The 26,874-nt window shown below is 36.3% G+C and overlaps 1 protein-coding gene across 1 annotated transcript in view; it reads right to left on the reverse strand.

Annotated features, from left to right (window-relative positions):
- Nucleotides 1-1,857: 1,857 nt before the first annotated feature.
- The window catches only part of SYK (spleen associated tyrosine kinase), a 47,155-nt gene continuing 22,138 nt past the window's right edge, over nt 1,858-26,874 (reverse strand). The window contains exons 4-14 of the mRNA XM_079331135.1: nt 20,225-20,363; nt 18,689-18,764; nt 17,621-17,667; nt 14,023-14,091; nt 8,144-8,243; nt 7,305-7,482; nt 5,906-6,115; nt 5,289-5,478; nt 3,874-4,014; nt 3,543-3,655; nt 1,858-1,975 (exon numbers count right to left, since the gene is read on the reverse strand). Coding sequence (XP_079187261.1) covers nt 1,903-1,975; nt 3,543-3,655; nt 3,874-4,014; nt 5,289-5,478; nt 5,906-6,115; nt 7,305-7,482; nt 8,144-8,243; nt 14,023-14,091; nt 17,621-17,667; nt 18,689-18,764; nt 20,225-20,363 — 1,336 coding nt within the window. The 3' untranslated portion in view covers nt 1,858-1,902. The remainder of the gene's footprint in view (nt 1,976-3,542; nt 3,656-3,873; nt 4,015-5,288; nt 5,479-5,905; nt 6,116-7,304; nt 7,483-8,143; nt 8,244-14,022; nt 14,092-17,620; nt 17,668-18,688; nt 18,765-20,224; nt 20,364-26,874) is intronic.

Genomic DNA, 26,874 nt, shown 5'->3' on the forward strand with positions numbered 1-26,874 from the left:
AGATATAGAGCAATGTATCTCTCACTCTGGGAAAGTGAGTACTGTCACTCGCTGGTTATAGAGATCTGTGCAATTTGTTTTCAACTAATATCCCCATAAGTGTACTAATTGCACATGTAGAGAAAAAATTCTTTGCAACATAACTAAAGTGCCAAGCCACCTACGTGTAACTATGGCTAACTTCTACACAAGCTAGTCTTGCAGAAAAATGTTTCTCAAAAACAAAGCAAAAATTAAGTCATCTTCAAGGTAAGTGAAGTTTGGTCACATTTGAAACACGGTCTATTGCACTCAGTATCTTCCAGTAGCCTGTGGTGCCTTGTGCTGCATAGCCAAGACTAAAATAGCAAAAGGTACCAGATACTATTTAACAAATAGACCGTAAACTTAGTAAAAAGAAAAAAACAACAGTACCTTCTACATTTGTTTATAGTCCTGTTCTTTATGAAAATTATTTCACCCCTTCTCAGTTTAATTGCTCACAAAATTACCAGAGGGAAAAAAAACACACTTACATCTCTAAGAATACTCTGTTCACACGAAACCATCCATATGCAATAAATATATCTAATTCTAAATCCTATTCATTATATTCTTCAAAAATCTCTATATCTAGAAGACAAAATGTATGTAGATTCCTGAGATATATGCAAATGACAATAAAGTAGCTGGTTGTGAGTAATAAGTGATAGAAATGTTGCTATTGGTAATATTTAAAATGAGACTGAGCAAGCAAAGCATAAGGCTAAAAACAGAACCATAAGTTGATTACATAATTGTTACTACCCTACTATATGTCCAATTTAATGGAGACGCACGCTGCATTACTGAAGAGTGATAAGACAAATGCCTTTTCCTGAGATGTCCACAGCTATTTTTCCCACAGGACAAATATTAAGATTTTGGAGATGACTAAAGTAATCTTGTTGTCCATATGCCCACTATAAAATATTTGAACTTGAGGTTAATTTTTACTTTAGAGGTGATAAGGTGTGGTGAAATTCTCACAGATGGTCCTTTAAGAAAGGTTTGAAGAAAAGATAGATAGCTGCTCACAACTCAAGCAGCTATGGTATACCCAAATAGATAAATAGAAAAGATGTCTGGATGGAAGAGCATAGAGAAAGGTAAGTGCTGCTCCATCACAGATGTATTTTCAGAAATGGAGTGTTGGAGTTTATTATATCTTCCAAGATAAGATCAAGCCTCTGAGTTCCCAGTTGTCACTGGGAAAAAAATAACTTCCTGAGGAACAGCTGGGCTCCACGTGTGAGATGAGGAACAAAAGAAGATGGCCACATTAAAAGGATGTGATGGTGTTAGAAAGCCAGAACTCCCAATTCCCCTCTGCTTACTTTACTACTAAGAAGTATCTGATTTGGTTTAAAGGGGTTTGGTGATATTATCAAACCCTGTCAGTCAAAGTGTCTGACACAGTCGCACAGTGAATTTGCTTCATTGTGAGAAATATTTATGATATTCTTCCTTGAGGAAAGCAAAGACTGGAACAACTCAATGCATTTAAAGGCTAAGAATATTGATGAGAAGAATCTAAATTCCAATTCGATGTAAAAGAAGGAGAGGGATCAGTCATTAAATAGGTTTTGCAGGACTTGAAAATATAATGCAAATAAAGCTGTAAATAAAATGAAATGGAATACAGCAAAAATACAAGCATCTTATCAATCATCCTTGCTGTGGCCTTTGTTACATTTCCAATACTCTTTTGGGGGTGGATTTTGTGCAGAAGGTAAGAAAAGGCAACCTTACAGACACAAAGCTCAGCTCTGGGCTTTGCAGGTTGAAAATGGAAGCACAGAAATCGAGGTTGTTGGTTTTGGAAAGCGAGCTGCTTCCCAGAGGGTGCTGGCAGAGACGAGGAGGCTGCTGCTGTCCAGGCTGTTAGTGGGAGATGTCGTAATAGTAGTTACGTAACCTCATCTCGACTGCAACAAACCCTGGCCGGTCGTCAACGCTGTGGAAAGATGACAAGTGTCACTGTGCAGGAAGGACAGAGCTGTCAGGGCTCATGGGCCTTGCAGCCCTCGAGGCTCTACCTCCGTTACAGCTCACTTGAACATGCTCACAATAGTTTAAGGCTACAAAAATGACACTACAAAAGTAATATCAAGTGGCAAATACTACTACAGAGCATCCAGTCAGTGGATTTACTATCCTGCCTGCTACTCTGTGGTTGGTGAAGGTACTAGAACAAAGAAATGGTAAATTAGCTCCATTTAATTTTCTACTTCATTTACTTTTGTAATAATCTGGAGAACAGAATATTTGCTGTGCAATGCCTGCCTTATAATGGGTAGTACCATCACACAGAGTGGTTAGAAGCACTAGCCACATACACTACATGACTGTAGCATCTTTCATATCTTCAATTGTTTCTTTATTTGGAGGACACAATTAAACTGACAACAAGCCCTCACAATTTTACATTACATATTGAGACAGTTACTCTTCCAGACCTGTACCTTCTTTTTAAAATTTATTTTCCTGCCAATAATAAAGATATTTTAGTACAAAAATTAAAAATCAGCATGCTTTATGATATGTTTGTTACTAATAAAAAAACCTGATCCTTTTCACTGTAGAACTGCTACAGTGTTCTTTGAGTCAAACCAAAAGGCAGGAATTACTTTTTGGTTGCATGTTCTTTCTAGAGTACTAGGTTTAATAAAGTTAACAAAGAAGCAAGGTACCTAAAAATGAGGTACCAGAGCTCCTTTAATGCAGACTTTTTGGACAAACCTATTCTCCAGGTGGTGAACTGGAAGAATAAGTGATATTAAAATAATTTTGGGTGCTTTCTGGAGACTTTCTACAGTTAAGTTAAAAGTAACTTCAGCAGAATAGCTTAAAACAATAAATCATAAACCAGTTTTAATACATTTTTGCAATATACTAATTTAAAAATTCAGGTAAGCTTTATTTTTTGCTGTATTTCATAATTCTAATTTCTAAATGATTCTGAAACAGAAAAAAAAAAGTTTCTGATGTGTCAGGTATGACCTGAAAATACAGTTTACCTTTCACTGATAAGAACTCAGTGTGGGATCCAATTTGAATATATTCAGTTATGAGAGAAGACATAAACAGATCAAAACAGTTAAATATTGAGGAATAGAACAAACATTTTGGCAATATGACTTTGAAATTTCAGTAAAGCTAAAGCTTTGGAAATGAAAATTAAACGAAACACAATTCAAAATAAAACAAAAATATCTGCTTAATTTCAAATATTCTTTTCAAAATGTATTAGATGGATCTTTTTGTGGACTTGCTTTTTTTATGGTACCCTGTATTTTGTATATAACTGTTCCAGCCAAATAGGCTTTTTGTAGTGCACTCTATAACTCAGAAAATTCACTATAACTGAAAGTGCAATTGACTCTTTAGCTTGGAGTCTGGTTGTAAGTGAAACTGCAGCTGGAAATAGGTGTTTTGAAGTAACCCCTACTAACCCCCTTTCAGGCTATTAACCATGTAGGTTAAAATGTACTTCTATCAAAAAAGCATCTGATCACACTCACTTGTATGTCCAACACAATTTCATGAGACTGTAGACTTCTGTTGGGCAGACTTCAGGACGTTCCATTCGTTCTCCCCTTTCAATCATCTGTGCAACTTCCCCACCTTTCATTCCCTGGAACAGACCAGAACAGTGTGACCAGAGCAGTTATCCAAGTTGCAAATGATTACAGCACACATAAAAACATAAATCAAATAAGAGGCCTGGAACTGATTTTTTGGCTATCCTGTGACTCAATTGTTGCAGCAACTCCTTTATATCTAGGAAGAGATATTGGTTCAAATTTGATCTGAATTTTTAAAGAAAAAGCATGGCTAAATATGACCACTTACCTTATATGGTTTTTGTCCATAAGAGAAGGCTTCCCACATTAAAACCCCAAAACTCCAGACGTCACTTTTGCTAGAAAACTTGTAGAAATTCATGCACTCTGGAGCATACCATTTGACTGGCCATTTTCCATGACTTTGTGCCTAAAATATAACAGAAAGGAAAAAAAGCAGGCTAGATACAATGACAAGTAGTACACAACACCAGAATGCACATAATTTACATTAGCATAGATCTGCACACATTTGTACTTCTGATGCAGTTAGCATTAGAGAGAATGGCTAACAGCTTCTACTAAAGTGCTACAAACTTGTTCTAATCTTCCACTTTCAAAATAGCGCACTGAAATGAAATCTATAGTTTAAAAAAAACTTAGCTAAATGACTTTGAGTCACACTTTTAGTGGCATTTAATTTAAAGCTGCTCTTTAGAATCGGTTTTTCCCTTTGGCTCTCACGAAGAGTAAGAGATGTCCAGATGGTTGAAGTGGGGGCTCTATTTCAAAGCACAGTGACTGCCACACCACATTTAGTTTACCTAAGTTATGCCATAAACTGCATCATTACCATTTGAGTGTCGAGCTATACCAGCACAGTGCAAGATCTAGTGGCAGGACCCTACTTCATCCTAAGGAGTTCTAAAGAAAATGGACTTTGATACTAATTCTTGAGGCCCTGAGACTGGGATCTAGGATGCCTTTTCTGGCAGCAGTGACTACTGCTCCTGTACAGGAAGTTCATCAGCAGGGAGCATGTGCTTGCTTCTCCTCTGCAGTGTTCATGGGATGGATTATTAGTCTCAAAGAGCCGATAAAAGCGAATAAGCAGAAGGAAGAAGTAATTTGAATTGCAAGAGTGATATAACAGGAAAACAAATACAGGCATGATAACATCCTTTTTCTCCTGCCTTTTATCTTACGAACTTTTGCAATTAATTTAATCACCTGAGATGTACAGAGGTCCAAGGAATTTAAAACCAAGATAAACAAATTTTGCTTAGGTTGATTTACTATTTAGCAAAGTAATAAAAACCTTTCAAAAACCTCCCCTAATTCTGTTCTATAAGACAGCATATTAGTGCTAGGCTACATTTTTCTTGGACTTGACGAGGACTGTTTTGCAACAAACACATTTTCCCACTTTTATATAAGGTAGTATCTCATTTCCACAATAACATTCAATCTTCTTACAACAAGTTTATCAAAAGCAAATGAAAGTAGACAAGTAAAATGAGGGACAAGCTTTTTCTTCCCTACATGTCTCAATGTTGATCACATATTTTGAATTTGGTAACCTAATATCAGATTATAAAATAATGAATTATACATAATATTTCTAATATTCATCTGCATTTCAACTGAAAATATCCTTACTAAGCTATGCTACTACACAGTTTTCCTGTTGTGTTCAGACCTTACCTTGTAATAATTTTCATCAGCACTAAGTGCTTTAGAAAGTCCAAAGTCACTAATTTTGGCATAATGTTGGGTGACTAACAGCACATTTCTTGCAGCCAGATCCCGATGAACAAAATTATTCTCCTCCAGGTATTTCATCCCCATGGAAACCTGATGCACCAGCTCTGTTATATTCTTCTCTGTGACATGTCTGAAAATCACAATTGGATTTTAAAGAGGTGAATAGTTCATTTTCATGACTTTTTATGGAGTTCAAATACAAATCTTTAGTCTGAACTTGTCCACATTACACTGGGAATCTGATTCACTTACATTTAGCTAAAAGGTAAATAGAAAAGGTAATCTAGGCTCCTGTCCTAGGCAAGATGATGTGTGATCACATCAATAAAGGAGAAGTTGAAGAATATATGAAAAGTCTTTCATTCATTCAAAAGACTGTATTTTGGCAGAAATATTTGACATGTTTTTGACATGGAAAGTTTGGAGACACGTTCCAGTGAAGAGTAATTATAATCATTAATCATGACATTAATATAGATTTTAATTGTTCTTAAAGAAAAAGGGAAAAATAAGAGAAAGTAACTGTATCCTATAAAATTGAATCAAAGTTTACATACCTATTTTTTTGCAAAAATTTGTTCAATGGCCCAAGTTCAGCCATTTCCATTACTAACATCCAGGCCTCAGCTTCACATATACCTATCATTCGGACAATATATGGATTATCCAGCTGCTGCATTACATTTGCTTCTCTCAGTAATTCATCCTTTATGGCTGGATCATTACTCTCATTCTTTAGAATTTTTACAGCCACAGGCTTGGAACCCCTGCAAAAGAGAATCCAGTTCTGAACTAGATTGCTGAAAAATCTGTGCACTAATGCACACAATCTTCATTGGATATTTCCATTCACATAGTATAAATTGTGACAAAAAGACAGACTTGACACTCACACTCAGAGGAGAAAAAAAACCAGCCATAACAGGAACATTTCCCTACCAAATGCTCAGAAACAGCTCAACAAAAGAGCGAGAATGAAAAGCAGAAAACTACAGATTGTCATTAAAATGCCTAAAGAAGCTGGAAAAAAAATACTAGACAAAATTTTCTTGTCCACTCTGGCAAGAATAGCATAAAGCTCTTCTGGTAAGAAAAGCTATTAAGAGCTTTCTAAGCATTGGAGTGTTTTGGGGGTGAGACAGGAATATGTAGCAGTGCCAGGTGCCAAGGCAGTGCTCTGAAATCCTGAGAATCTAAGTCTACTTCTGCAACCTTTCATTCATACAGCAAACTGAAAGAGTGACTGATGAGATCAACATAGCTTAAGTGTGAAACAAGATTAAAATATACACAAGCTGAGATCAGAGCCCTTCAAATCCCTACAGCCTATACTGGAAAAATAGAAATCCTTTCTGCCTCTGAAAACCTCGGTTAAAGAAATGCCTCCAACCTCAGGAGATGACAGCGTGCATTATCAGTCCATGCACATAAACTGATAACATTTATCAGCATACTGATAACATTTTACTATGAAAACACATGAATAGTCAAGTATAAACAGGGTCTCTTCCTACTGACAAGGCATGATAGAAAATGTCACAACATGTTCTGTCTTCTTGAAAATCAACATTCCAGCTTCAGGAAACTGGTATTTATCACACTTCAGGCAAAAGTCTCTTTGCTATAGGTAAACTGTCCATGGCCCTCTCCATGTTTTCTGACAGAGATGCTGTGCAGATGGGAAATACTGTGTAGCATTAGTGCTTTTGAAAACTATGGAGGAATACAGAGTAAAATTCCCATTCTACTATCCCTGCCAGGAGAGAAAATAGTCATAAACAGCACTTTCCCACTTTGCAGACAAAAATGAGTGCATAAATGTACATAAAAAGAGAGAAACTGGTGAATATTAGCTAAAATTAGTTACAGTCTTATCACCCCAAATGACATGATCCAAAAAGTAAAGGCCAGAGCTTTTACATATTAGATGCCATGAAAGTAGAAGGCAGCACTCACTTTTTCATCTTATAGAGCCCTTTCTTTACTGTACCAAAGTTGCCAGAGCCAAGTTCACCTTCCTCCAAAGTCAACAATTTCCTGTCAAGAGTGACATTTTTCGGTTTAATTTCATCTGGATCAGCATATGGACTTTCATAGACCTCAGTATCCATGGGTAAGGCCTCTCTCTGATCACCTGCAATCCAAACAATGAAAAAATTAGTCATGATTTCAGACATTTTTGCTGCCACAGCTAATACATTCACCTTTTCCATGTTCAAAATCATTGAAGTGTTTGACTTGTATGGGCATTGTAAAGAAATCACATGCAGTCCATCCATATGCATTTCAGAGCACTTGAAAAGGCAGTGGCCTCCCCTTGGGGATATGCTGAACATTGGTGCAGGGTGAAACCAGGAGGTTTTTTGGCAGAAGGAGGGTTAAAGGCTAAAAGAAGTACTTCTCCTTAGTACTTCCCACTAGTTACTCCACACAATTCTTCACTCAGAGTGCTGCCTTGTATGTACTTCATTCTTAGGCACCCAGCTTTAACTGTATTATGCTTGGCACTGTGGGTGCAACAGGGCACAATTCTTTTTATGACATGGGAGGATATAATTTTTAGAGTCCAGGAAACAATACTCCACTTCAAAATGGAAAAAGGGGTTTCTGCTAAATGATTTTTGTTATAGATGATGACATTGGGCATCTTCAGCTGCCAGGCTTGAGTAATGATAGTGGCTATGCCAATACATAACAGAATGTGAAATACATGCAAGAAAAAAGAAATAGGGATTGAAAGAGTGCTCTTCTATAAGGAAGAAAACTGTACTAATAATATATATTACTCTGCCTACCTCTTTCTGCTCCTGCAAAACCTCTGCTCCTCTGCCGCACATAGGGATTAAAAGGTGCTTCTTCTGCTGGGTGGCTGAATGGCTGAAATTGTAGCACACAAATAAAGTTTTTTTGTTTAGCAATTAATAGTTAAGTTAAAAGCATTTTCCCCCCCATTGCCATAATGCTCTCAAGAGACCCATAGGTGAGAATTAGAAGGAAAGGGACACAAAAGAGGTAATTTCATTCTGGAGGTTATTGTTAGAGCAGGCCAAAAGCACATAAAGATATTATATATATTTCAGAGCATTAGATAAGAGAGAATTAACTGTAGTGGGTCATGCACAAATCTTATTCTGCAAATATTAAATTTATATGCTTTTTTCAAATTTGCCATGTAACACAAGTAGTCAGAAGGATTTCTCTTTAATCTGTCCTTCCTTCTTCTTCAAATTATCTCTCCCCCTAACTAGGCCATAGAGAAATTACCAGCACAAATGAAAACAAAAAACAATTTCCTGTTTTTCTTGTGGATATTACTCTATTTTAAAGAAGTGCAAGCAACTGTAGTAAAAAGTTAATATTTTAATAGGCTTGTGTAACACTAGGGACAAAGAACATGGACCAGATATTCAGCCTGTGTCTGCTCTGAGGATGGACAAGATTACTTAATTAATTAAGCATCTGGTTCAAATACAATTCCTCTGCCTTTACTCTTGTCAGAGGAAAAATACAGAGTACACAAAACATCCATCCATCCATCCAACTCCTTGCCTGAGTATGGCACAATAAAGTAGAGGTGAGAGAAACTACTGGTCTGGTCACTTCTGTTTTTGAACTGCTGGGAACATGGAATTACAGAGCCTATTTCTGCACATTAATTTATCTTCAAACAAAGAGAAGCAAAACTCTAGTGGGAGCTGTCCCTGGTGAAGGATTGTAACATAATAGTCTTTAAGGTCCTTTCCCACACAAACCATTCAATGATTCTGTGAAGTTTCCTATAGTGAGCTATTGGATGCAATAGAAGTGTTATCATTTGGAAACTGCATTTAGTAGGGGAAACATTTGACATGGGAACTGCACACTTTGAAGTTAATGAAGATAATGAAGTTATCTGCCCAGCTGGATGAAATAGAAAAGGTTTCACTACGTAGATTTTACTGCAAACCATGTGTAGGAAACCAGTTTTCAGCAATATTCTGGCCTAGTAGGAGGAGCACATTGACATCAGGCACAGCAAGGGTAATATTTCTGACTTGGAACAGTGTTGGAACACTTGCTGTCAAGGCAAACCATAAAACCCCGGAGACAGTTCTGGGATATGGCAAAGAAAAAACTGACTGATCTACCATTCTCAAGACAAATGAAGGTATAAACCAAGATCCTCAGCTCTAGTTTTGTTTTTCTTGACTGATTCCCCCTGACAGCTTTCCAAGACCTGTGTCATTCTATTTCACACAGGCAATTCACTAACCCCAAACCCCCATTAAGACTGGAAGTCAACTGGCATATTTTGAATTGGCCAAATGTAATTAATGTACACCAAATTTTGTACACCTCAAGAATCCACTCACCAGTGAAGAATAGCTGATGAAAACGTAGCTCTGGCCAAGACATAGCTGAATCATCAAATTAGACACCTGAGACATTCCTGCTCTTTGTAATTCAAGACCAACAACAAAAAATTGGAAAGGACTGTGTTTTGTACATCACTTCCATGCTTGTAAATAAAGCTCTGCAGCTGTGAAGTGGAAATCACACAGTGACACCAGATATAACAAAGTGGGTTGTCTTTCTCAGAGAGATACTCATGTTTAAGAAGAATCATGAAGTCTTATCACTACTTAGCTTGGTTAATATATGTAGAATGTTATATCTAATTGTTGTAGATTGATTAAACAGCTTAGTAATGTCTTTTTCATTAATATTCCTTCTTTCCTCTCTGGAAGGAAATGGGAGACCTGACTACACTGGACAAAGAGAAGTCAGAGATTCTCATTTCCATGCCTCAGTATTCAATGCAAGCACTGTAGTCACACTGCCCAAGTTGAGAAAGAAAAATGTGGGTACTGGAAGGATGAACACTATACATCCACTGTAGGAGAGGATCAGGTTTGTGATTATCTAAGCAATTTGAATGTGTATAAACCAATGAGACTCAATGAGATTAATTTGAGAGTACTGAGAGAGCTCTCAGACAAAGCTGCTAAGCCATTGTCATTACTGAAAATTTGTGGCAGTGAAGTCAAGCCCTGATGATTAGAATAAAGGAGACATGACTTCATCTTCAGAAATCGAAAAGCAGAAGACCTAGGGAAATACAAACCAGTCAGTCTTACTTTGTACTAGGCAAGGTCATGGAGCAGCATTTCAGCATTCACCTGAAAACTATGCTAAGTCACATGGCGTAAAAAGGGGTCTTTGGTAACAGCCAACAGGATTTTACTAAGGGGAGATCATGCCCAACAAATCTGATGACCTTCAATAACAGGGCTACAGACCTGGTGAATGGAGCAGAGAAGCTGACACTGTCTACCTGATTTATGCAAAGTGCTTGGCACTTTTCTGTATGACATCCTTGTCCTTAAATTGGAGAGAGGTGGGTTTGATGGATGAGCCACTTGATGAATAAAGAGTTGGCTGGATGATCACATGTGAAGAGTAGTGGTCAAGGGTCCAATGTTCATGTAGAACACTGTCATGTTACCACTGTGACAAGTGGTGTCTGCAGGGGTCAGCACTGGGGCTGCTGCTGCTCAGCATCTTTGTGGGGTGCACAGTGGGATTGAGTGCAGCCCCAGCAAGTTCACTGATGACAACTGGTGACACTGAGCTGTGTGATGCAGTCATGCTGGAGCCTATCCTGGACAAGCTTGAGAAGTGGATCTGTGTGAAATTAATGAAGTTCAACAAATCCAAGTGCAAAGTCCTACACCTGAGTCAAGGTGATCCCAGACACACCTACAGCTGGGCAGGGAAGTGACTGAGAGCTGCCCTGAGAAAAGGACTTGGGAACTAAGAAAAAGTCAACATCCAAAGCAGTGTGGCAAGCAAAGTGGCCAGCAGAGTGAGGGAGGACATTCTGCTCCTCAATTCCACTCTGGTGAGACTTCACCTGGAGTGCTTCATGCAGCTTTGGTGTCCCCAGTTTGGGAAGAACATGGAACTATTGGAGTGGAGAACTATGTGTGGAGACCCCACAACAACATTCCAGTACCTGAAGGGGCCCTACAGGGAAGATGGAGGGGGGACTCATCCTCAGGAACTGTAGTGATAGGGCAAGGAGTAATGTGTACACACTGAGAGAGGGACAATTCAGTTTAGATAATAGGAAGCAATTCTTTACTGTGAGGGCTGTGAGGCACTGGAACAGGTTGCCAGTGGAGGCTGTGGATGCCAAATCCCTGGAAGTTTTCAAGGAAAGAGTGGATAAGGCCTTGAACAATCTGGTCTAGTGGAAGGGGTCCCTGCTCATGACAGAGGAGGCTGGGACTAGATGGTCTTTAAGATCCCTTACAAGCCTTAACATTCTTTGATTCTATAATTTCCGGTTGAACTATAATTTAATATTTCACAGGTACGTTTTCAGCTCCTATCAGTAATCTGGAAAAATTGTGCAGCACTCAGAAAACCTCAAATATTTATTTTAGGCCCTCACAGTCACGTATTTATGGCATGTAGCACCCTACATAACTTTGAATAGGATTTTCCAATAGGAATTGGAATTTTTTTCTCTTAAAGTAAAGGAAGACTGAGTAGAAATGGGGTAGGAGGTATGCATCATTGAATATACAGTGATCTGAGTGACAGTAAATTAAAATTTCTATTTTGTTTAGCTATCATTTAAATGCAGTGTTGTTTCTGCCTTATACTTTTAAAACAACAAGTATAATTCTGTAGATCTTTCTTGGACAAAAGGATCTTTGTCTTAATGTATCTAAGGTATAGGATAACTGATTACTTTTGCATTCTTACAAGAAACAGAGAATGGGCAAGATGACCATGGATTTATTCAACCAATAAAAAGGAATATAAGAAAAGAGTCCTCTAAAGGAGACTTTTGAAAATGTGGCATATGAATTAAATGGTTCCAAGTACTCTAAATCTGACTTTTACAGCAACAATTATAATTTTATAGTAATAGTATTGTAATATTCTTATGAAGGTAATTTGTACAGCAAGGGCAATATTCTTTCAGGTTAATAACTCTGATTGAAAAAATGCAGACCATAAAGTCATTTTATTAAAAATTAATTGCTAAATACTGCATGACAATACTGCAAATATCTCATTAGACATGAGCAGAAAAGAGCTTTGGCTAAGGCGTATCAGTTGCCACTAGGTGGCAGGGTTACACTTAAATTGTCTAAATTGACAATTTTACTCTACTAAAACACTACAATTTAATACAAGTAGTGTATTTGTGAATTTTTTAAAATTTCCAAGAAGGAATAAATATAACATAACAAATAAATATCTTTTTTTCTGGTTTACTATCTAAAAGATTTTGACATAGTAGAAGTAATTGTGTAATTAACCAGGTCTAAAGTAAACTCAGCTTATTGGGGCTAACTTATTCAAATCTTTGAATTGTTCAGAGCACAACTTTTGTCTAGAGTCTAAAATCTGGCAGTATGATGTGGGTCTGAGTACACAGGGTAACGTACATGTAAATGGTGATCAAATCAGGTTTCTGAAATTATTTCCTGAAATGATTGGTTTTGCTTCAGTCTCTACCCTGTGTATGTTGCCCAGAAGGCAGGAAATAGGTATTTGAAAGTGACCAGAGCAAGACACAGGTTTTACCTGCTTAACAGGAAGCAGTGTTACCAAAAACACATTTACAGAGTTCAGACCCCAAGCTCATATTTCTGAATAAACCCAAAATGTGTGATAGTTTGGCATTGCACTTCAGATGGATGAGAGCAGATCGTGAGACTGCGTCTGTATTTGTAAATGATAAACACACATTGAAAAAGAGGTGTGGGTCCTGTAGGAATACACAGCTAACAACAGCTGTGGGTACTACAGCGTGAAAGGGAACTGAAGTTGTAAGAAAAGAGTATTTGTTATTAACCATGGTTATCAAATACAGTATATATATATACTGTAAAATACACAGCTTTTCAGTCTGAACAGCAGCATACCTCTGGGACTTTTCATGCCTGTTCATTTTTATTGAAGAGCAACTGGAAATAAATCAATAAACATAAAGAGAGTCTCATTTATCAAATAGGGGCATACATACTATTCTCAGCATGCAAACAAACTCAGCTACGTTTCAGAACTACATCAATTACTGAACAGGACCATTTTCTGGCCATGCAAAAGCATTTGCACTAGGACACGGCTGGGCTCCCTTTGGCTCCTTGGCATCTTGCCTATTTTCCCATTCTGCTTGGTCTTGTGACATCTTACCTAAATGTAAGTGAATGCATAACAAGATTTGTGCACATAGGTTATGTAAGTATGAATTTTTATTTGTTTTTGTTGTACCAAAAATGTGCTCTGTAATAACGTAATTGTGTAAGCAAGACAATTTTCTGATTTGGAAGGAGAGTAGAAATATAATTTTGTTTTGCTATAACTGAGAAGTTTTGAAAAATATTTTATCACATTTGTGGAAGTATTGAGATCTGCATTATTTTGTTATGCCAGAAATTAAATAAAAAGAGTCCCTCTGTTTTTAAAACTCTTTCAAACCTATTGTTTCAGCTATTAAATCAAGCCAATAATTATGCAGATGATTAGGATAGATGAGAAAGCTTACAAAATCTTTGCAACCTAATTGTTAGTAGCCAAGAAACAAGTGAAAAGAGGGGGAGAACAGAATAAAATTAGTAGTTTAAGCATTTTTAAGCATTTTTAACTCAGTCAAAAAAAGTATATGAGGCACCTTTTTGCTGCCAGGCTTTGGAATGGTGTACGATTTTATTCTTGAGAAAATTCCACCTCCTGCCCAACTCTAGAAACCACAATGTCAAAGAGGAACAGTAAATGTGTCATGAAAATAGCTAAGGGTATTTCACAAAACAAAAACACTCTAAAAGAACAAAACACTCCCAAACTTTCTGCTGCATGTGCTTGCAAGTACACATATGATACATCAAACAAATGTAGTACTGGAAATCTTAGTACTAAATTTTCTTTCATCTATATTACTGTCAAACCATCCTGAACCTGTAGACATACCTTAAGGCAGTTTCTAAATTCAAATGCACTGTCCTTTGTCCAGATCTTTATTCATAGAGTATGTTGTATGTTTCTCCTGCCTTTGCCACTGAATTTTAGTCTCCATCCTCCTACCCCCAGACATATTTAGAAATAAATGGATAACTTTTGTATCTGGAAGTATGACTAATGTATCAAGTAAAATTTGACCTTGGTCAATAAATAAACACCTTGGTCACATAACATACAGTGTGGTTATTGAAGCAGAAAGCACACAAAGTAATATTAATTCCAAACAAAAAGGAACAGGCTTTACATTTTACACATGCATTTATGTTCTGTGTAAAGATAGCATTAAAAGATACGCAAATATATTTTATAAGAACACATTAACTTAATTAAATGTAACAAATTAGCATTTCCAGGGGTCACTGAGAGATCACACCTGACTATTAAAAACTGAGATGGAGCATTTATTGTTCAAACATTTAGACTGATGCCGAGGCTGAAACAATAGCCTGAGCCACATTCTCAGACATTTTAAACAGCTTTGAGCTCACTTAGATGATCTGAACTTCTTAATAGCCCATTTGAACTTTTTATTTTCTGAAAAGACATTTTTTTAATTGATAGGATTGGTATATTTCCTAATTTTCTTTTAAAAGAAAATGTCTGATTTCACATTAAAAAGGTATTTTTTGCTTCAAGGCACCAATGGTGGCTGCATGGTCCCTCTTGCTGCTGGAAGAACAGAAACCTTTTTGATGCTTGACGTTCTTGATAGCTGTGATACATAAAAATTCAGTACACTGCATATTAAAAATTGTTACTGAGCCAGACATTTTCTTTTACTTCATGAAATTTTCTTTCCATAATGGGAATAAATGAAACCTGAAGTACTACTTAGTTTCAGTTTTGCAATAGAAAAATTCTCTAAGAGATCAAGCGCTCTTTTGGACAAGTTCTCATGATATTTTTCAACAAGAGTATCTCCCAGTACTTGAGTAAGCAGCCACCTGCAGTGATTGTAATACTGCTTAACTCATATGTTTGTATTAGACCTACAAATGAATGTTGAGATGAGTATTTCATCAGGAACTGCAACTAGTTACAGTTAGGCTGTACTAATAAAGTTTATGTCTGTCAATTACCACCTGAAAAACTTTAACTGCACAAAATATTGAGAAAGGTTAAGAGGGGAATTTGGGAAATGGCCAGAATTTGGCAGTTTCACCATAATGTCAACAGCTGCAGAACTGAACTAAACTCATTTCAAAAGTTCCTCTGCCAGTTTCAATATATATTGGGATGAAATTGATTGGTGGGAGAAAAAAGTAATTTACAAAATGGAAGTGATCAAAATCACCATAAACCTAGCCATGGAGCATCTGTGAAAGGCAAGAAACATCCCAGTCTCTGCATGTTCTGGGAGAAACAAGACCAAGCAACTCTCCATACTCTGCATGGAAAACTACCTTCAAAACAGACATTTAGCATACACTCCTTTCTTTTGCAGAGGAGGCATATTAGTATCACTAAAAATGAGATGTCCCTATTGCAATAAACTTAAGCATTTTGCTTCTCCAAATTTGTCCATGGAACAGTTGGAAATACAAGACAAATCTGATGTAGATTTACATCCCGGACATAAATAAATAAAAAAATCTGTGCAGTATACTAGAAATGTCAGAAACTCCTAATCGTTAACAATCATGGTGTAAATGATATGAAGATAGATTGCACATCTTCCAGATAAAATTGTATTTGTATTTTGTATGTTTCTGATTGTATTATTTCTTTTCAGGGTGGTTTGTTTTTGTTTTCGCTTTTTTTTTCTTTTTTGGGGTGTGTCTGTAATATGTATAATTGTATTTCAGGCATATTAAAAATCTTCATAAGTTCCTGCTTTTGCACAAAAGTACTAAGGTGTGAGAACCTGGAAATATTAAGTGAAGTCTTTGAGCTCCATAAGCAGTAATAGTTATTTCAAATTTTCAATTTTTTATATTTATATTACAAGAAAGTAATTTAGCAGGCTCATTTTTAAAACGTTCCAAGGAAAACACAAAATTCAGATTCCAGTTTTAAGAAGTTCAAAATGTCAGATATATTGAAGCTTAAAACAATGTTTTAGTAGACTATTTGCAAAATATGCACTCTTAGCTTTGGTGATTTTCTTTTTAGCTATCATGACAAGTCTTAAGCAGTAGCAGTTAAATTTACACTTATAATGTGAACTTTTCTGTGGCTATTATGGAACATACACAGTATTACCACATTGAATGTGCTTGCCCTATCTCTACAACTGCATGTATACCAGATTATATACATGTGATCTTGTGTGCTTAAACTTCATGGACATCCACATAAATGTCACAGATACAAACCTCAAGGCAGTATTTTTATTTTTCATTATTTTTAGTTAAAATATTATTATCAATAAAGAAGTAATAAATTTTAAAATATTTTAATTAAAAATGAACTGATTTTTGTTGCTTAATTTCCAATTACTTACAAAAAGGTACCTGATTTTCAGAAGTGAAGGAATGAGAGTAGTTGCTAATAGGCCTAGGAGTCAATTGCTAGGAGTCAATTGTATTGAAATAGAGGTAATTGCTTATTTGAATAATTTTTTTTCTATCATGTAGGACTGCATCAAGATAATGATCTATATGATTAAGTTATGCAGGGAAATGACTAAATAACTCCCTATTTCAGATGGAATCAACTATATTGAAGAAGGCAGCATTATGAGATTCTGTGGATGTATCACACCTCAGGTGTAGTCAATGAACTTTGAGAACTTAGGTAATTATAGTAACAGGTGGGCTTGCTCACTCTTCATGGAGTGGATAAAAGGATCATCCCTAATACAGTGCATAAGAAATTAAACCCTTGTGCAAAGTCTGATGCAAACTGCACAAACCAAATATGAAAATAAATTTAACTTCCGTTTCTGCTTCAGTCAACAGATTCTCAAAGTGAACAAAGTAAGCAATGTGGTTTCTCTCCTCCCAGTGTTGATAAAAACATTATAGAATATGACCATCTATGAGGCATCTTACCTATGTAAATTACTGTTTTTCCACGTACATTATATGTGTAAAAAAAGGTTCACAAAATTAAATTATTAGCATATCCAAAACACTGATGAAAAGCAACACCATGATAGAATATGTTAAGTTTCTTTTCAACTCACTGTTTATAACCTTAGAAAAATAAACTGACAGATAATAATACTCAAGAATTACAATTCCCAGAAAAGTATGTGACTGTAATCCTTCTCAAATGAATGCTATTGCTATACCAACACCTTCACTTACCTTAGAAGATGTTCCTGAAGAAGGATGACTATTAACACTAAGATTATCTGCAAAAGAATCAAATGTAAAATGATACTGAGCAAGGTGGGAAATTTGTGTAGGAACACAGAATTTTACAGAGGGGACCAACTGTCTAGTTTTCAGACCACTTTGCAGTGTTTCTCTTGGACTGTCTTCTTTGCTTTTGTCTCTTATATGAAGCAGACTCTGGTAGTTCTGGCCAGAGACAAAAGTAAGTGCAGAGCCTCAATTATTCAAAGGAGAAGGAAGATAATGGTGGAAAAAACATGCAGTGATTCTAAGGAATGGAAAAAGTAAAAACTTGAGTGTCAGATATGATGATCTTGAGTGTCTTTTCCAACTTAAATAGCTCTATTATTATATTCTATTATCCTATATCCTCTCACCATGGCACTGGTATCCAGTTAGAATGACAGAAGCTGGCCTTAGAGAAAGAAAACCAGCTCTGGAAGAGCACAGGTTGGACATAGATCAGTCAGATGCATCTATATTCCCTTTTCAGTCAAGAGAGAGGACAACATCTCTTCAATGTGACTTGACATTAAAGAAGAAACAGGATAAAAAGCACACTGACACTTTCCCCCACCTCTTCTCCTCCTTTCCCATGAATTATCTAGGAATTCCTCTCTGACCCCATTTTCAGTGTTGGGTGCAGCCAGTGCCTTGTTTTGCCCTGCTCTCCCCAGCAGGGGAACTCACCTGCTGGGTGCACCCAGCCTGAATTCCTGCAGCAGCACTGCTGCTGTACCTGCTTCAGCTTGGAGTAAGGACCTCTGGAGCAGTGCTGGGAAGACCACCTTGTTCGTGTTTGTGGTCCAAGTAACACACACTGCCACTCTGAGATCCACATTTCTGATCAATAATTTGAGTGTCTGAGGGTCTGCCAATACAGGGTCTGCCTCCATCAGGCACAATCTGCCAGATATTACCTCATTTGAAAAAGGGGATAATATACATCCACCTATATGGGAAGTGGAAAAAATTCGCACATATTTATCATAATTATCTTGTCTTTTAAGACACATAAAAATAATAGAAATCACTCACCGTTTTCTGGTTGTGGACAAGGAATGGTAAGAACTCTTAATAATCCATCAGGTTTGTATGAATAATGCTCAACTAACTAGCAAAATGAGAGGGGAGAAAAAAAAGAAATAATGAGAGAAAAAAAAAAGAAAATATGAGGATGGTATCATTAAATATATTAGAAACGTGTGCATATGTAAAATACTAGATATATGTCATAAGAAATGACATTTGCAGACAGCAGATCTTTACTCACATGTCCTTTATTTCTATTTAGCAGGGGTATATGTTTCTGAAGTAATCTTGTGGATAAATGTGCAATGAGATCCTGGAACTGGATTTTTAAGGGTCAGTATTCCCCTCCTGGTTCTGCTGCTAAATGGCTTTATAACTGAACAAATAACTTCTTTTCATAAATATCTCTGAGTTCCCACTCTCTTTCTTTTTTCATTTTTTTTTTAAATTTTCTTTTTTTATTTTATTTTAAATTTTTGGGCATACTTACAGTGCAAGAATTGCCCTAGTATGCAATGCTTTCTTTGGACCTCAGAATTGCAAAGGGTTGTGCACAGTTAATAATAGCACCATCAGTTGTGGCCATTTGTGCTCCTGGATTGTCCTCTCCACATAATTTTTTACAAGTTTGCAACTGCTTGTCCATTTGGGCATAAAGAAGTCTGTGAGTGTAAGACTTGCAGATACGTTCACGAAAATTGTAAGATTTTACATGATGCTTTTAAATTTCTAGTGACATCAGGAAAGAAATAAGTAGGACATTTAGAAAAATGTTAAGAATTAATATATGCAAGAAAAGATTCATATTTTAGATCTGTGACTCACTTTTCTCATTTTAATAGATTTTTAAGCAAGAGAACATAGGATATTTCTGCAGGGATTTCAATGTCCTTAGTATTTTCAATTTAACTAGTCATTTCACCAGTATTCAGTTTTAGTATCAACTATGGCATAGTCACCTATGGATTTCTTAGTTGTTTAATCTTTATCAGGGCTCAGACATAATTTGATGGTAAGCCTCAGCAGGCCATGCTTTAGCAGACTTGAAAGTGGAGAATTTCAAAGCTATACACTGCATTATTTAATTTATATTAATATATAGAATATATAAGATATATTTAATATATAGATATTAAACTATCGTCTTTTTGCTTGCTAGAATTCTGTTGGTTGCTGTCATAAAGGACATTAGCATGAAAAGAATAAACCAAGCATATCTGTTATTGAAAATGGTTACTTGCAAATGGACTTTCATCCTAGAGAATGTTCAGCTAACTGAATAATCAATCTCGGTTTTGAACTCGGCTGCAGCATCACATTTAAAAATTATTAAACTCTCTACAATCACATAGCTTTATATATTAATATATATTTTCTTAATGTACAGAAACCACACAATGTTGGAAACATGACAAATAACCTGCCAAAACATTTTGGTTTCAGTATAAGACTATTGACACAAATCAAAATAAAACAATGCTGCCTTGGTCAGTTACATGGAAATGTGATGACAGACATCCATGTGATGTAGATTTAACAGACCTGCCACAGGGTGTCAAATCTCTTTCCATCTGGTATGGAGAGCTTTCCTGTCTTATCTCTGTCAATACGATAGTGCAGCACTTTTTCATCATTCAGTAGGCACAGGGCATAGGAACCATTGCTGTCCCTTTCTCGGATACTGTAGAAATAAAAAAGATTTTCAGGATTACACTTTACAAGGAATGAACGTTCTTTTAAAATCATCCTTTCCTTAAAGCTTTTGAATTTAAAAAAAAACCCCAAAAAACAAAATCAGCAATGCAACATCTGAAGTTGCATTTCATTTATTTATTAAGCCTTTTTAAATGTATTAAGCCTTTCATTTATTTCTTTGTATAATTAATTTTCAGATAAATTGCCTGAAGTTTCTCTTTTTTCCTTTCAAAAGGCAATATTCGATGAAAACAAAAAAAACAATGACGTAAGGCACTGAGACAGCTACAGAACATTGTACACTGCATAATGTCCTCTTTGGGAAAATATGCATTTTAAAGCTTTGGCAGTACCGGCTTATCTCGCTTGTATCTTTTATTTTGAAGTAAAGAGAGGACAGTAAGAACTGAAGATAAAACACCAAAGGAACATAATGTGAAATGGCAAAATTTTTGTGTTTGAAATAGCTTGCTGTGTGGCTGGGAATTTAAAGAAAATAATATATTTCTGTAATCATTAATTCTTATAACTTCAGGAAAGACATTAATGTTTTGTTGCAGATTTTACATAGAATTCATATGAAAGTTCACATGGTATTGAAGTGTACGTATCTCATCTAAATTCACCACGGAGAAATCGCCGAATGTAATATAAAAACTTAGTCTAAAACTCACAGGATGATCTCCTTCTTCCAGGAGACCTGTGAGTGCCATCTGAGATGCCTAAAAAGCATGACAGAATTGTTTGATGTGTACTTGGGGCTAGCTGACTTGGGACCAGTGTTCTCTGATGACTGGAACCAGAGTAGTTCCAGTACAAACTTGGTACCAGCCCCATCATAGTTGGTGCAACATTTCTGAGTTTAGAAAGAAGACTTTTTCTTTCAGACAAGTTCCCACGCTCACTTACAGCTATCAGTGTGACAGCAGTAGAGTTTCAATAAAATTGTCTGGCTTTTTTTCTCTTTTTTTAATGAAAAGCTTAGATCTGGAGCACTAAAACATTTCTTGTTCTGGTGTGCACAGATATCTACTCACTCTCCTTCGAATTTTTGAATAGCCTTGAAAATAAAATACAGCAGTAAATTCTCACTAAGGTGTTAAGAAGCTTTGCTGGTCCAAGACTGGTACTTGCTGTTATATCTTAGGAGATTGCAGAGGCAAGTATTAAATTATTCTCCTCAGATGACTCTTTCAAAGGTGAAGTAAAACTGTATTTTGTCGAAATTAGTTGTGTGCCTTTTTCTTTCAAGAGTGATTCTTGTTGCCTAAGATGTGAACAGGACAATGGCTAAAAGAAAAGGGAAGTAGGGTCAGTTTTTTTCTTTTCTGAAAACAAAGCAACTTGCGCAAGTCTCTAAAGCAAATTGAACCACTTGTGGTTTCTTCATGGCATGTAGGTGTTTCCTTAGCATGCTGATTTCCTGTGCTGACTGACCAGTGAAGAGCAACAGGCTCTGCTAAAACGAAGAGTGACTTTTACTTTGTCTTTTCTGACCTGCTCTAAGCAAATAAAGCTTAGAAAAATATTTTCAGAATAGGCGGCACTGTTTCTAAAACACAAATGGGATTTCATTGCAATCAGGCTTCTGTTCAGAATAAAGCATAAATAAGATTATAAAAATGCAATGGATTATTTCTCAGTAGCAGCTATCCTTCATACTTCACAGGAAGAAATGGAGGCTCCAGTACAATTCACTTTTATTGAAACTGTTTCTCATTTGCAAGAGTTACTACTTTCACCAGAGGCACTGCAGACATTTCTCAAGAGCACAGGCACCTGTGGGAGGGGAGACTCCTGATTTCTCAAAACCATGGCACAGACCCAAACTGCTCTGTCATTTGTCAGTGCAGGACTTTGGTGAAGTCCAGGTTTACAAGGTTTTAGTTGCACTGTGGAGCTTTTCCTTCCCCTCATCCAACAGCTACACAGCTCTGGAACCATCTACAGTTCACAGTCATGTGAAATTCAGCCAGACAGCTCTATCACTGCACATCCTAAAAATACCTCCATTTTAACACGTGATTAATCAGGGTCCAGGGGGAGCCTTGTTCCCTTAGGGTTATGGAGAAGGTGGGTTTTAAACTGTAGTCAGTCAACTCCAGCACAACCTAGAGCCCCACAAAAGACTAAATCAGGAGGTACACAACCTGGATCCCCACAAAATATGAAACCAGAAGATACTACCACATTTCCAAATATATCTGAAAAGCAGAAGTATCAAGTGCATTAAATTGGCAGTCTAAGTTCTAGTTTTGGCAAACAGAACCCTTACTGGGTGATATGGATTGCCCCAGGCCATGTTTCACAATTACATTTTGGTTTTGCAGGCGGTGGTAATGGGTGCCTAGGTTAGGCTAAACCTCCAGAACTGCAGCTGGGTAACAGTACCAGTTCCATGTCAACAGTTGCTGTAAAAAATAGAATGAAAGGCAAATGCTGTTCAAACCAAAAGGTTGTAAACTGAAACCTCTTCGAACAGAAGTAAAAGTTTCACATCTTCTTGATGGTGTTGCCTGTATTACCCAGAGCCTTCACATCAAATCTGGGAACTCTCTTCATATATGGAACTTTCCTTGTATGGACAGTAACAATTTTCAAAATGCTGAGAAAAAAATTCAAAATTCCAAATGCACACTCTGCTTTAAAGTGCTCTGAAATGAAACACATTATTCACTGATCTTCAAGAAAAACTGCTGAAAATAAAAGGTCTTCATTTAAAAGTTTTGCCAAGGAAGGAAGCCATCAGGAAGGTATCACCTGGCCTATCATTTCATGCTATTGCAGAGAATTGCAAATGTACAAAAGAAAAACGTAAAGATAATAAACACCTGCAAATAAAAAACACTGTCATTTCATCCACTGAGATTAATCAAAAATATAAACAACTAAATTGAGAACTGATTTGAGTACATAGCTATATTAGAGATGTTCCAAGGTATCTAGACTTTTTTATGACATACATTTTTAAAACAGCAGAATAAGTAACGTAGAAATTCTAATTGTTACCTGATGCAATGCAGATAATATTTAGGTATTGATATTATACTTCATGCAATGTGTGTTTGAGTATTTTTTGTGGTTTTGGGAATGCAATCTAGATAGCAACCAATAAATAACAAATTGGAGCATTATTACAGGCAGTGTAAATAGCTATCCATTCCTTCCTTTGGCATTTTCATTTGGAACCAAAAATAAAATGTCCCAGTTTTTTCTGTTTTCATCTGAAAACCCAAAAGATCCTTCTTTTTCTAAAGAAAATATCCCTGAGGGTCAAAGAAATAAATCGCTATTACAACACGCCTCATTGACTACATAGAAAAAACAGAAGTTGCAGCATTCTGCAGTGGAGAATTACGAAGAAAATAAACAAGCAAAATGCTTGCTTTAGGAATGGTGTGAAATTATTCTCGGTCCTGAATCCGAAGGCATGCTAAATTTTACTCTCAGCATTGCTTTGCCTTTTCAGCAATTACAGCCTTGTTAATGCCAGAGACGTTGACATTCCCCACTGCTGATGGAGCTCCAGCATTCCTGCTTGTCTTGCCCTCATGACCATCTCTCTGGTAATGCTGTTAACAACATGGCTACTCATTATCACTTCAAAGATACATGCACATTGCATATGTTCCAAGTTTGAGGGTAGTAAGAAATGAACTTGGTGCCATCTGTAAAAGAATTATATAAAGGGCAAAATGGATTGACTGCTGTCCTTATTTGCATCATTTCTTTCCCCCTGTTCTCTAACACATTCAAAGCTGTTTCACAAATGTCAGAACACTACAGAATTTAGGAGATATCTCAGCTTCACACTACTGCTATGTACAGTGGAATACAAAAGTTCATCTCCTGGTGAGTTGGCTACACAGTTGCAAAATACTTTTGTTAGAAGGGTTGCATCACATCAGTCTATTTAGTTGACTGGCAGCAAAATACACCATGCCTCACCAAACCAAAACTGCACCTGAAATAGGGGATCTTCTTAGTACAGCTATCTCAGCTACATCTTCTTCACACCTCAGAACCACCCTGCTGCTGAAGCTCCCAGTGCAGAGCCCGTCTAGAGAAGCCACAGCCCTGCCACACTGGTCTGCAAGTGGCACCCAACACATATCTAACTGCAGATCAGTAAACAGCTCTCCAAAGAGTCATGGGCATCATCCAGGCTGCTGTGGAGAGGAAGACAGCACCTCCAGAAACACAGTTCATAGTCTTTATATTATCATTCATCCTGAAAACTTTTTATGGCCGTCTAAGCCTAGCAACTCTTGGCGCTTTCAAGAGGAACTTCATCATTGGTTAATATCCTGGAATTAAGGTCACATTTAATAGGATTGTTTTCATCTTCTATGATGTCAACAATGTCCAGTCCCTTTTGTGGATGCAAACTTAATACTGATAGAATTACCTAAAGAATTCTCTACCAGGTCAAAAAATTATCTAGCTCAGCAGCAAGCTCCTATAAGAAGACATCAATATTAGTGTAAATATAAACTGCTATATGTACCAGAAACATACATTTTTGGTCAGACAAAAGACAAGAAAATTCTTACACACAAATGCACTTCAAACCTTATTATTTTGAAATACTCTTACTATATTAACTATTGTGACATGTAAGAGACAGTTTATTTTCTAGTTGTCGTGGAATGCCATCATGTGGTGTATTACTGTGGCTCATTGTAATAGCCTGAACTAGATTTAATTTTCTCACTGCTTATTTAAGACATGCATATGACACCAAATAATTTTCTACTTTTCATATTTTATGTGAACTACGTACAACTATGAACAGATGCAAAAAGTTTATATACGCTAAACTGCTAATTCGCAATGCCTGAACTCAGTTTCTCTAATATTGATTTTTAAGTTTAAAAGTATTTCTGAATATTCTTTATCCTCCTCCAACTTCAGAACTTCTGTTTTTTAAGACATATACAAGATCACATGCTTGTATAACTTAAGTGGTGATTCCTAATGGCAAGATATGATAACCCTTACCACATAACATAGGTGTTTCACATGTGAAACTACAGAGAAAATTAACTCTTCTGCTGTTTGCTTTTAGCAAAGTTATAATTCATTTCTCAACTTTTCCTTAAATGCATGTATGAAGTCACATAGATATCAACAATATTGTAAATATTTAATGATGTATTATTAATAAAAATGCTATTAAATACTAATAAAAGTATTACAAATATTAATAGTCTGATTCATGATCAATGTTTCTTATCAGGCAAAATGTAATAAACCCCAGAAATATGGTTAAGAACCATCATCCAATATAGAATGTAAAATAGTATTAGTGAAATTAAGTGGGGCTTCAGACACAAAGTTCCCTATTTTCAGTTTCTTTTCAGATAATTTTAGAGATATTTTACTTCTATTCCACTGCTATTTTTTCCCTCCGGAGTTTGTGCCTCGAGTGGCAATCTTACATAAACATTCTTCACAGAAGAGATAGAAACTACTTCTCATTTCATGTCATTTCATGACATGGTTTCTGCGTTTGGTTTTGAAATCAAACTCTCTAGCATCCACACACATAATTTACTTGTAAGTTATTATTTACTTTACTTTTTAAGCCATGAAAAAACCCTTCAAAAAGATCTTTGAAAATTCCCTGGTAAAGCATCCAGGTTTACTCAGACTTTTTTCCTTGGATGTATTGTAGTGTTTTTTTTTTAATGTGCTATTCATAATATTTTAAATGACAGACAAGAAGCTTTTCTACTATTTCCATATTTAAACCATTAAAAATAATTCTAGATTTGATAATTTTGTATTGCTGCAAAGTGGTGCTAAAGAAATCTATATATCAGATGCATTATTTACACATAATAATGCGTAAATAATTAAAATGCTGTATTGAATTTTTTTTTCAATGTAGGTAGGTCACATGGATAGCAAATTTCTGGTATAATGAGATTTTTGAGAACCTTGCTAAAAATACACAGAAATATTCTAGCCTTCTAATATTTATTATTTTATCCATAATAAACAATATGATATTTGTCACACACAGGTATCCAAGTAACTTCACAGTACCTACCTCTTAAAAAATCTAGCTACTCTCTTTTTTCCACATTCCAATTCTTACCTCAACAAACAAACATTTCTTAGACTGTACATATTTGAAAGTTTCACATTTCAGTCAGCTACTGGGCTTGATTATCTTGACTAGTGTTAAAAAGACACTAATTCAGAGTCACAACTTCAAAGCCTTCAGATGTACAGAATCCACAGACGTACACAATATTTTGACAAGCACTGCTGCTGGGTTAGTAAAACTGTGTGATGTCTGTGCCTGAAATGTAAAAGAATGCACCACTCTCATGCTCAACAGTTCTGCTGCTTCTGCTTCAGTTAGCCAGAAATGAGTGGTTTATTTCTCAACACCTGCTGGGCAAGCCCACATTAGGCAACCCACTGCAGAAAGCAATAAACCTCTCTGAATTAGACAGTTATTTTGCTGTTTGTAAGGAGGCTCTAAG

The sequence above is a fragment of the Erithacus rubecula genome (assembly GCF_903797595.1).
Source record: "Erithacus rubecula genome assembly, contig: SUPER_Z_unloc_2, whole genome shotgun sequence".
In the NCBI taxonomy this organism is placed as follows: Eukaryota; Metazoa; Chordata; class Aves; order Passeriformes; family Muscicapidae; genus Erithacus; species Erithacus rubecula.